General features: G+C 38.8%; 1 protein-coding gene and 1 long non-coding RNA gene across 3 annotated transcripts in view; one reads left to right on the top strand and one right to left on the bottom strand.

Moving 5' to 3' along the window:
• LOC123797943 (uncharacterized) overlaps positions 1 to 2630 on the top strand; it is a 32403-nt gene extending 29773 nt beyond the window's left edge. Inside the window, exon 3 of the long non-coding RNA XR_006781133.1 lies at positions 2495 to 2630. This is a non-coding gene — a long non-coding RNA (uncharacterized LOC123797943). The remainder of the gene's footprint in view (positions 1 to 2494) is intronic.
• The window catches only part of IL7 (interleukin 7), a 45843-nt gene extending 37231 nt beyond the window's left edge, over positions 1 to 8612 (bottom strand). For both annotated transcript variants that reach the window (XM_045806078.2, XM_087864789.1), the window contains exons 1-2: positions 8483 to 8612; positions 2558 to 2691 (exon numbers count right to left, since the gene is read on the bottom strand). In XM_045806078.2, coding sequence (XP_045662034.1) covers positions 2558 to 2691; positions 8483 to 8492 — 144 coding nt within the window. In that variant the 5' untranslated portion in view covers positions 8493 to 8612. The remainder of the gene's footprint in view (positions 1 to 2557; positions 2692 to 8482) is intronic.
• Between the last annotated feature and the right edge of the window lie 4022 nt (positions 8613 to 12634).

Below are 12634 nucleotides of genomic sequence, written 5' to 3'. Positions count from 1 at the left end.
TCCCATTTACAATAGCATCAAAGACACATAAAATACTTAGAAATACATTTAACCAAAAAAGTTAGAAGTTTATAGTCTGCAAAATACAAAATATTTGTTAGAAGAAATTGAAGATCTAAATAAATGGGAAAACATCCCATGTTCATGTGTTCATGGATCAGAAGTATGGTTATGCATTGTTGAAAAGACAATACCCCTCAAATTTATCTATAAGTGCAACAAATTCCCTGTCAGAGTCCCAACTGACTTCTTCCTAAAAACTGAAAACTGATTCTAAAATTCACGTGAAATTGCAGGGGACCTGAAATAGCCAAGACAATAGCAGAGCTTTACCCTGTTTTTCCTCATAAAAATGAGCATGTTTTCTGGGGTCTGATTTCCAGTTTTGCCACTTGCTAGCTATGTTGTCCATGTCTTCATGAAATGCAAAATGGGATAACTGCCATTTAATGTACACTTTTTTCCTTGTCAATGGGCAAAATCAGGGAACTCTGTAGCCCCTATCCAATATTATCTTGAATTTCCCATATCCCTGCAAGAGGTCGACAATGAATTTCCCAAAGCGTCATGCCACTTCAGTATAAGTATGTGGAGAAGATGGCAGTGGAATGGCAGGTAAGGGCAGATTAGACAATTTCTTCCATCTTATGAACTTTTGAGAGGGTTTTCCTTTGCCATTTAGGGATTCAATAACTGATTCTCATTTAAATCAACACATCCCATTATGTTGATATAGCTCTTAAATTATAAAAAAATTATTTTTTGTAGATGACATAATTGTGTAGAAAATCCCAAAGGATCAACAACAAGAACAACACCTCCTGGAACTAATAAGTAATTATAGTAAGGTTTCAGGATACAAGGTTAATATACAAAAGCCGATTGCCTTCTTGTATATCCGCAATGAACAACTGGAATTTGCAATTCAAAACACAACACTATTTATAATAGCACCCTAGGTATAGATCTAAGAAAATGTGAACAGGATCTATATGAAGAAAAATATAAACCGAAGAAAGAAACCAAAGAAAGATCTAAGTAAGTGGAAAGATATTTCACTATAAGAAGACTTAGTAGTGTTAAGACATCAGCTTAGATGTGAATTCAGATGCCTCATTGATCAATATATACAGACGGCAATAAAGTATATGAAAAGATACTCAATATCCTAGGACATTAGGGAACTGTTGATTAAAACAACAAGATGCCATCACACACCTATTTGAATGGCTAAAATTCAAAACATGGACAACACCAAATACTGGCGAGAACATGAGGCGTCAGGAGCTCTCATCCATTGCTGGTGAAAATGCAAAATGGTACTGTCATTTTGGAGGACACTTGGATAGTTTTATATAAAACTAAACATAGTCTTACCATATGATCCAGCAATCAGTCTCCTAGATATTTATCCGAATGAGCTGAAAACTTATGTCCATACAGAACCCTGCACACAAATGCTTATAGAAATTTTATTCACAGTTGCCAAAAATAGGAAGCAACCAAGACATGTCCTTCAATAAATGAATGGAAAAACAAACTGTGGTACATCCATTCCATGGAATTTTATTGAGAAATAAAAGAAATGAACTATTAAGCCACAAAAAATCATGGAGGAACCTTAAACATACATTGCCAAGTGAAAGAATCCAGTCTAAAAAAGCTATATACTGCATGATTCCAACTATACGACATTCTAGAAAGGCAAAATATAGAGACCATAAACATACTGGTGGTCGCTATGCATTCAAAGGGAGGGAAGGAGGGGTAAATAAGTGGAGCACAAAGGATTTTTAAGGGCAGTGAAACTATTCCGTATGATACTGTAATGGTGGATACATGACACTACATTTGTTAAAACCCATAGAACTGTACAACACAAAAGGTGAACCCTAATGACTGCCATGAACCTTACTTAATAATAATGTATCAATATTGGTTCATCGATTTAACAAATGTACCACACAAATGCAAGATGTTAATAATAGGAGAAATTGTACAGAGGAAGAGTGGGTATATGACAGTTCTCTACTTTCTGCTTAACATTTCTGTGAACTTAAAACTACTCTAAAATATAAACTATATAGCAAAAAAAAGTCCACAGTAAATTAAAAAATTAATTCGCAGCAAATTACACATATACGTGTATAAAAATACCTATATAATACATATGCATGTACACACTTTCAGATAAAATAACTCTACATCTCTTTTTCATGATAGTTTTTTAATGTTGTATTGTGTTATTTTCCCTCTTCTATTATAGCGCTTCTACAGGGACTGTCACCAGGAAGTGAGGAAATGCAGATAGTTATGCTAAATTATACTTGCAAGAAATGTGGTAGTGAAGGGCGCTGAGCTGAAATGATTAGCTGTGGGAATCTGAAGGTCTACTAAAGAATTATTCTAAAATGATATAATGATGCCAACCATAAAGATAGGTAGTTCGTAGCTCACTAAATTTTACTCTTCAGTTATTTCACTTTCTTTCAAGGAATACAGTTGGATACTTGAATATGAAACTGTTACCACGTGAGGAAAACAAACAAGCACATACCAAGTCATTGATGCTGATCATGAGAACGTGTTGGTACTCTCTGCCGTCTTTACCTTCAATATCACAGTCGGATGATGCTACCGGCAACAGAACAAGGATCAGGGGAGGAATTCCAAAGATATACCTGAAAGAAACTAAATTGAACAGTGAATAAGAATAAGCCAAATGTTGTAAGTCATATCATATGTCCGATTGTGTTGTTTCAAATGGCCTGACCATGTATTTCTAATAATTTTTTGAAATGCATCTCGGCTTTTGGATAAAGTGGGAAGAACCCTAAAATTCAGTATTATGTAACAACCAGAGTAGGACTGCATTTTAGACTTTAGATTTCTTTCACTTTTTTACTTAAAAAGTACTCTTTGGAAAAGCACTGAACAGGTGGGATGAAAGCAAATTCTCTGCCTCTGAAAAACACTCTAAGGTACAAATAATTATTCAGTTTTGATTTATATTGACCACTTCTACAAGAAATGGCATCTACAGATAAACTGGTAAATGATAGGTAAAAAAATGTTACACATTTTTGAAATTTTATTATTTATGGCATGTATATTTACATAAACCTTGATGATTGTCCAAGTACCAGCAACACTGCACATTTATTTCCATGATACTGTGATTATATTCTTTCTTATTTATGATGGACCTTAAAGTGTTTAGCCTTCCCAGAGCTGTGACAAAGTTGACATTTACATTTTGACACTCTATCTTTTCAGTATATTCTTTGTTTCTAAGTGCCCAGAGACCCATATTTTCTACAAACATAGCTCTCTCTAGCTTCTTGACATCTTAGAAAAACCCATTAAATAAATTCACACCCTGGTAACTAATGATTTATATCTGTTTTTGATAAGCCTTCCTACTTAGAGGCAATTGTCTAATCAAAAGGAATGAAACTAGAAATGGTATCATTTTGGGCAGTAATAATGCACTGATGGAAAGCCAATTATTCCCAGAGACATTAAAATGTGGTTATATAGAGACATATTTTTTCATAAGTCTGCCAAAATGTCTTGTTTGCATCTCTCTGCAAACTCTCGAGTTATGTTGACAATATATTCCTTTTAATTTCCCAGATGAAATTTAACTGTACTTTATGAGTGCAAGACATTTCACCTGTGTGTCTTTTTTGATTGGGACTACAAACAATACTCTTTGGAACCCTAGGAACAAATATTGTGATGTATGTTAAATACATCATAAAGTTCCCAATAACATTATCATCTATTGTGTCATTATCTGTCATGTAAAAATCGGTAGCACCCCCAATAAATGATGGGCTATTTGTGAACCATATTTTTACAAATAGAGAAAGTAGGCTAAATAGCAGCTGTGAGAACAAACATAAATCCCACATCTCATCTTCATATATCACAGACACTTGACAAGGTAAGAGAAACAAAATGAGACATGGAATTGATTCACAGCTCTGCCACTATGAATCTATACCCATACCAGCAAAATTCACTTAGGAGATTAATAACGATAATGATGATAGTTATGTTGGAGTACCTATCGTGTGCCAAGCACTTTGTTACCTTATACCTATGTGTAAAGACCAAAAGAGTCCTATGAATTAATCTTTTTGTAAAAACCAGATAGTAGGTGCCAGGTCTGGATTCTAACCTGAGTTTACTGCCTCACCAGGACTTGATCAGAAATGTCCATAATCTTTTGTTAATATGTAATTACATTAGTCCTCTGAATGTAGCCACTTCTATGTAATATTACATAGTTCTCTCTCTCCTACTACTGCTCCTTCATCCTGAAGACTCTCAGACAATAGTCAATTGCTATTTATTTACTAGATCCTGACTTTGTAATTAGATTTGTACAGACTATATAGATCCAAACTTCATTTTTTCTGTCTTCTTACAGGTGTCCAAAAGGTACACTTTGGAAAGAGTAGGTGATAAGAGATTATATAGCATACAACTTGAAATGAGTTTTAAGGGGAATATATTAAAACAATTAAATACTAGAATGAAAAAAGAGACCTTTTTATTATTCTACATAAATGTTATTTTAAAGGTCCATCTTTTATGTTTTGACAAAGGAGTTTGTTTTATTTTCTATGAGCACTAGCTGTTGTGTCATCTTTACCCCAACTTTCAGTAATTAGTGCTCCCTAAATTCATATTGAGCCATTTACTCATTGAATGACATTTACCAGTGCTTTCAATGATGGTTTGGTAGAAACTTAGTCTTTTTCATGTAATAAAACTAGTTTCTCAATCCTGAAACATAATTTGTCTCGGGGCACCTGGGTGGCTCAGTCAGTTAAGCATCTGACTCTTGATTTCTGCTCAGGTCATGATCTCAGGGTCGTGAGATGGAGCCTGGCATCAGGCTCTCAGTGTACAGCCTGCTAAAGATGCTCTCTCTCTCTCCCTCTGATCCTGCCCCCTCCTGCACACGCGTTCTATAAATAAATAAATATATAAATAAATAAATAATAAATAAATAAATAAAATCTTTTTAAAAAATGAAACATAATTTGCTTTGTCTATAAAGACAAAGCCATTGTTGCCATTGTTGTTATATAGGTTAGCTCCAGCTGGACTAGGCCAAACAAAACACAGAGGATTGGAGTATGGAAACTCAGGGTTTTTGTCTTGGTGTGACGGGGGGTTATATGACAATGCGTTGTGTGACTAAGTGAATGACAGTGTCTTTTAAGTTTCATTTAAATGATCTGTAAAATGAAAACTTTAGACTAAACGATCCTTGAATGTCCCTTTCAACTTTCAAGCACCTTAATTCTAAGAATCTTCCTGGCCGTACCAATAAAATATTTCTTTAGACTTGAAATTGCCTCATGGACAATACAGCAAACACACCCAGGGCTTCAGACCCATCTCACGGGTTCCCACCTCTCAAATTAACAACTGCAGTTTGGTCTGCAATTGAAGTCTTTTCTCCACACCATACAGAGAATAAGCATATTAATATTGCCTAGTTTGAGCATGCTTTTGACATTGTTGTCGCAATAGGAAAAAACTATGCTTTTATTCTGTTTTGTTTCAGATTATGCATAGACATTCACCCCTTTCATGACCCTGAACTTTTCTTTAGGTTACAGAAAAGACAAACCGTAAGGAATAATGCAAGGCAAGCCTGGGCCTGTAGAATTTTGTCTTTAGATTTCCTGAAGGGATTGAAACTGGAGAATTTGTTTTTCAATAGGGAATTTGGTTACACCAGAATGATGGCTGTCTAAAAAGTTCTTGTTGGTTTTTAATTTAAGCCAAATAATACATTCAATCCTCAACTGCATAAGTTATGGGGTCAAAGTGAACATAAATAAACTAGTTTCTATAGTCTATCAATTCAGTCTTTCATCACTCTTTAAGATCAGTAAGTGCTTACTGAATGTCCATTATAAACATTTCATAGACCCATTTTCACTGGAATTTTAAAAAATACTCAAAAGACATTCAGGATGGAATAGAAAACATTATCTGAATATATGACTTGGCTTTAATATGAATGATTGGCACAAGCAAATTGGTGCATAAAGAGAAGAAAAAGTTAATAAACAGAAAACAACCATGAGTTGTATGGAAATCAGCTCATTAAGGTTACAAACATAAATCTGATTATCCTCCTATAAAGAAATCTAATTTCTGCCACAATCAACACTAAGACTGCTCTGTATACTCTATCCACAAATCCCATGATAGACACTTAAAGATATTTCTGCAGCCATCCTGTGATATTGCACACGGTATTTCATTTAATCTCATAACCACTTCAGGAAGTAAGTTCTACAGATTATTCACAGTTCTGCAGATGGAGAATCTAAGAAACAAAGAAACTTTTCCCCCATATATAACCTGTATAGTAAGAGACAGGTTAAAAAGTTCAGAAACTCGGCTTTTCGCCACTGAGCTGCACTGCTTCCTACAAAACAAGCGTGTGTGTGTGTGCGCGTGCGCACGCGCGCACGCATGCGTAGTCAAGGAAATGTACAAAAACCCATCTTTTTCCACATGAACCTCACTAAGGTGCTTCCTGGCCAAGCTCTGAAACACCGCATCATACACTCCTATTTCAGGAAAACAGACACTAAATATTTGCTCTTATGACACCAGGTTATGTGTCAGAGGTAAGACCAGAAAACATAATCTCATGTGCGTGAATGTGAATATGACTTATAAATTGATCCTATAAAATCATTTTTCCATTTTTGTTTAAGATACTGAAACAGTGATGTGGTACCATGTGTGATTCTCCTCTGTACCTGTTTAGGCTTTCTCATCTTTCTTGGTTCCCTGTTTTTATTAGTATCCCATTTTTGGTCCTCAAATATGATTAATTTATTTAAACTAAATAGTACCCTGTAGAACCACATAGTAGGGCCTCAACTACCAACTCCCCAAAGAAACAGCAAAGGAAAAGTTGAAAGAGTAACTCTATCCTTAAGGTTCTTGTGAAATCTTTTGGAAATGCAAAAGCCACACGTTATAATCATTATTATCAGAAGTTCAAAATTCTAATATTTTGTTTGCTAATAACTGTTAGTAGATGAATAATATAGATACATTTAAGGAAATAAAGCTCCTTGTTAATAATGTACATCCCAGCTTCCTTTTCTTTTTTTTAACCTCTCCGATTCAAATCAGAGATGATGTAGAGATTAGAACCAAGAGCTACAAGAAAGAAATAATTGCAGGAGATCCATGGCATTGTGAGGCAGATAGGGATATACCTAATTTCTAATTCTATACTAAACTTCTGGAGGGCGCCCATTACAAATCTTTTTCCATAATCACCTTCCATACTCCCCCCCCCCCATGTTGTTACTGATCTGGTACTTCTTGGCTATGCCAAGTCAAGATCCTTTAATACCTATGAGGGAGGAAAGGCTTTCTGACCTAACGGTGTAGCCTGGAAAGCGCACAGACCAAGCACGAAACGGAAGAGCAATTTGCTCCCTATTCCCGCGCCCTCCCCCACCGTCCTTTTTTTTTTTTCTTTTTCTTTTCTTTTTTTGCATGAGGAAGTATTTACTATAAAACATTCTAATTTCCCTCAGCAGATCTTCGCCCCTCACAACTCTTTTTTCCTTTCGTTCCTATCCGGTAAACTTTTTGGCTCTTTCCCTTGGCCATATGGCTGCCAAGGGAATCCAGCTCGCTCACCTCAGCTCTGCCCTTCTCCGTAGTCCGCACGAATAAAAATATATTAGATCTCAGCAAAAGTCTAGAATTTAGACTTAAGCCTATTTAATCCTGCCCCACCAAGGAGCACCCATATAGGAAAAAACAAAAACCCGAAACTCGCCTTTCTCGGTGCCAGCCCGAGGACTTGGGTTCCCAGCAAAGGGCACGAGGTACAGCCCCGGTCGGAAACTCCCAGCCTGGCTGAGGGGACGAAACGGGGTTTTCCAGAGACCTGTCCCCTTAGGGTTTAAAAGCGCGTCCCGTGGGAGCTTCGCTTTCACTTCTCTAGAGAGTAGGGAACTCCACGAGCTCAGGTAACTCGCCCCTACCCGGGCGCCTGGGAGTAACAGGGCGCCGCCAGGAGCCGGAGCTCGCGTAGGGCGGGCTGGGCGCCGGCTTGACAGAGGGCAGCGCGGGCTGGAAAGACTGACGGCGAGCTATTGGCTACCGCTGAGACCTGGTTGCGGGCTGCCACCGCTGAGCGGCGCGGAGGCTGCAGCGCTGGGTCTCGAGTCGGCGTCGGGGACGGCTTCTTGCAGCGGGCTAGGCGCCTTCGTCCCGACTGCAAGTGGCTGTGGGCCAGGGTACCGAGGCGCGGCTGACGCCTGCCTGTGGGAGAGCCAGCGCTCTCGACAGGTCCAAAGTGCAAGGCTGGGCTGTTCCCGGACGCGCCTGGGCGCGGGGCCCGGCGACGCGTCCTGGAGTCCCCCGGCGTGCCGGGCGTGCGGACTGGTGCGCCTGGGAGAGGAGCGCTTACCATGGAACATGGTCTGCGGGAGGCGGGCGTGGTCATGACGACCGCCACTGCAGCAGGAGCAAGCTCTCACCGCCCATAGTCGCTGCCAGGACCCGGGTCTTCCGCGGAGTTGCCGGGAGGCCGTGCCGGGTAGGGCGGCCTCTGCCGCTGGTTCCTCTCACCCACGCCGCGCCTGCTGCTTCATCCATCCCAAGGGGGGCGGCACACACCACGGCCCGGCTCTGCGCTTTGCCTTTCCCATAACTTCCGTAGGATCAGTCGGCAGTGTACTTTCAGTTTCTACTTCGCGCTGGGTCTGCAGGTTTTATCTTTGGGTTCACCACCGGGGTGCCTTCACCGCCCCACCTCTCTTGAGCACCTGCGTCCTCCCTTAGCTCTTCTCGTGCACCTGAACCGGGACCAGAGGAGGGCGCGAATTTCCAAAGCACCACAGGAGGAAGGAGCTGGCCTTCTGAATGAGAACAATTCGAGGCAAAAGACGTTCCAAATGACCTCTAACCGTCTTGGCAAAGCTAGGCGACTGGGATCTAAAAGCATTGGTTGCTAATCTGTCCACGGAATCCCCAAATGTGTAGGGCGAAAGCTAGGCAATCGCAAGCCTACGCCACCAAGGAGGCGTCGCAGCTCTTGCCACGGATGTAGTGGACGATGCCAAGTCGTCTTGAAAAAAAGAGAAAAAGGAAGTAAAGAAAGATTAAAAGGGTCACGCCCTCAGCCCCTCAACCTCTGTAATCAGTCTCTTTCTGCCCTGTGTTTTGTAGATGCGCCTGCCCAGGTGAGACCTCAAAGAAAAATAATCCTGTGGGTGCATCTAATCTGGTAAGTGGTATGTTTGGACCCGAAGCACAATGCCCAGGTTAGGTGGAGAAAATGGAGACTGACTATAATAGTTGATAATTATGACTCCGACCGATACATGTATCTGAATTGGCCAATAAGTCATACTAACCATTTTTACTGTATTCTACTGAGGAGTTAATTTTTTTCTAAGCCTGAATTATTTTAGTATTTCCTGCTTCAATTTGTTTTCTGATATTCTGCAGGAACCCTGTTTAAAAGAAGGTGGGTAAAGTAGTAACAGTGATGATGATAACGGCTATCATTTATCTAGCATTTACTCTGCACTAGTATTGTGCTAAGCATTTTATATATATATCCTCTCACGCAAAATTGTCTATGAGTAGACAGTTTTCTTATCTGCACTTCACAGATGTGGGAACTGAGACTTCCTTAAGTAACTTGCCAGAGTTCACTTAGCTAGTTAGTAACAGAGCTTGGACACAAACCTGCTGTAGTCTGGCTCTAGAGTTCATGCTTGCAGCCTCTGTGTTAGCCATCCTTGTGAAAAATGTGGAAATTGATGCCAAGAGGGAGAAAGGGTCAGGTATCATGTGGGTGTGTCTTTGCTCAGGAAAGCTTTCTGGAGTTTCTGAGTTCTAAGTTGAGACTGAAGCAGGAACTAACCTAAGGCTGTGAACATTCCAGATTCAGTTACAGTGTGAACAAAGAACAGAGGAAAGAAGGGAGAAAGAACAGAAGTGAATGATTGAGACGGAGTTGCTCAAACCTAAAGCTTGGATCTCCCATTCGTCTTTTAGTCTCACTTCTCACATGCAATCCATAGGCAAGTTTTGTCAACTCTACCTCTAAGATAAATCCTGAATCCAATCTGTCCACTCTGAGAATTGCACATGGGCAAACCATTAAAACCCTGTCTAGGGTATCTTCCAGCTTTCACTCTTGCTTAAGACTTCTTCACTCTCCTCATAGCAGCAGGATATTTGATTTACGCAATGCCACCTTCTGTGACCACCCTCTGCCCACTTGCCACTGTGTACCAAGCCTTTAAGGTCTTCCTGTGTGATCTGGGTGCTATTGCCTTCTCTTACCCCTCTCTGGCACACAACTCACTCTCTCCTGCCTTTTTCTTTCCTGTGCTTTTTAGCCAAGCCTCTGTCCACTTAGAATAGTCTCCAGCACACAGGTATTCAGAAAGTATTGTTGAGTGAGAGAATGAGAGAGAACAACTGTATGAGAATGCATGAATGAGAACATGCATGCAGAGAGAATATGTAAAGGCAGAAGGGAAGTAGAAGGAAAGAGGAGGAGGAGGAGGGAAGCAAATGAGAACAGGAGACAGAATGTGGTGGGAAAAGCCAAGGATTTCCTTTTGACTAGAGCCTAGAGTGGGAGGTGGGGAGTGGAAAAACAGGAGGATGGAGTGACTTTTAAAAATGAATTCTGTAACTAAACACACCTAGATTGGTTATTTATTAGTTTAAAATCCCTGACAGCAGCATTGAGGTATGTAATTGCACATAGCCTGCACCTTTTTTTTTTAAATACTTTCAGATATAGATAAAAGAGCATCCATCAATAACTTCCTCAAGAGGAAATCCGTCTTCCTTTTTCATGAAGTCACCATAAAACCTGACAGAATAAGGGCTTGTGCATAAGTGAACTTTTGGGAATCATGAGAGGAAATTATTCAGAGCTCCAGGAGAGGACATATAAATTCCACCCTAAACTTTAACCCTAAATATGAAGAATTACTCTGAAAAGGATACCCATAAAGTATTTGGAATTTTTATTGGTATATGAAAAGGGATACATTCTAACTACATCAAGTTATTATTCTTCTGTGTATGAGGGAATTAATAGCATTTTAAAGAATTACAAAAATGAAGTCTTAAATTAGTGGTTGATATTTCAATAAGCTAAACATTATTTTTTATAAGACAGACGGACAAGGATTAACCATTCTATGAATTTTATATGCTAATGCTTTATGATTAGAGAAATGGAGTGGATATTATCATGTTCACTCATAGACTCAATGAACTGTGCAGAAAAGTCAACACAGAAACAAAATAGTACATAGTTTTGAATTACAACCAATACATATTAGGAGGGAAGACATCATCTCAGAATGATTTATACAATGTAATAGAAAACATTGAAATAAAATGATATCAATGTCTACTTAAAGGGAGAATTGTTAAAGATTAATCAACATCTTTTTAATTGTTCTGCAATCTTCAAACTGGTCAGTGGTAAACCTGAAAATATTTTCTTGATTAATTATCTGAACTATTTTTGCCCAACCTAATATGACTATTGTTTATCATCTGAGATCTGAATGCTAGCAATTTTTCTGTCTATAGATTTTTTCGAGGTTCCTATGGCTTATTTTTCCAGGCATAATACTCAACGTATTTCAAACACAGACACACACACAGACATACCACGTACACATAAAGCCTCCATGTGTTCAGTGTAGTCGCACAGGGGCCTATGTGTGGAAGGTTTCCTTGCTTGGTTTAATACTCTCCTATCACTGTCTTGGAATTCTTAATTATTTTTGGACAAGGGGGCTTTCATTTTCGCTTTGCACTGGGCCCTGCAAATTCTGTAACTGATCATGCACACACATACATGCGTATCTTCAAGGTGGTTTCAGTCTGGTGGGGAAAACATATGTTAAATGCGTGACTTTAAAGATAAAGAATATTATGAAAAGGAAGGGATGAGATGTATTTCTAACGAGGGCTTAAGGCAATCTAGCACCATTTTAAAAATTAGTGAAACTAGGATCCAAAAAAGGCTAATTTACCTGTCTGGTGGAAAAACAGCTATATGTGAATAACCTATAATTCTAAGTCATATCTGTTTGATTTTCAAGCTTGAGCTTGAGAATGGATTTTGAATTTTATCAAATAACTACTGAGAATCTATTTACAAGGTCATGTTTTTTCTTATTGTATTTTTTAAGAAACTATAACTTTACCAGAATGCTAAATTCGAGTTGCTAATATTTAACTGACTTTTACAATTTTATTTGTAATTGGTATAGGTCAGTTCTTCATATTATGTTTATCCAGGCTTGGGCTATTTTGTCAGATTTTCTTAGTTTCACAAAGGGATTTGGAAATTTTATTGTTTTCTAAAGCTGTGTTTAATCATTGTACAAACTATTTGTTTCTGGATTATTGACTGGAGTTTAACAATAAAACATACTTAATTTCATGGGATGCAGCCCAGGGATAGGATGAGACTGTTAGTTTGAAGCATTAGAAGAGTCAAAAGAAAAAAGTTTCTCATAAAGCTGAATCAGAATATTAGGAACCCTGCCTAAAATGTGTGTGTCAGCAT

The sequence above is a fragment of the Ursus americanus genome, chromosome 9 (genome assembly GCF_024610735.1).
Source record: "Ursus americanus isolate L20-20 chromosome 9, mUrsAme1.1.p, whole genome shotgun sequence".
NCBI lineage: Eukaryota > Metazoa > Chordata > Mammalia > Carnivora > Ursidae > Ursus > Ursus americanus.
The sequence above is the reverse complement of the archived record's forward strand: the minus strand, read 5'-3'. Positions and strand labels throughout refer to the sequence as shown.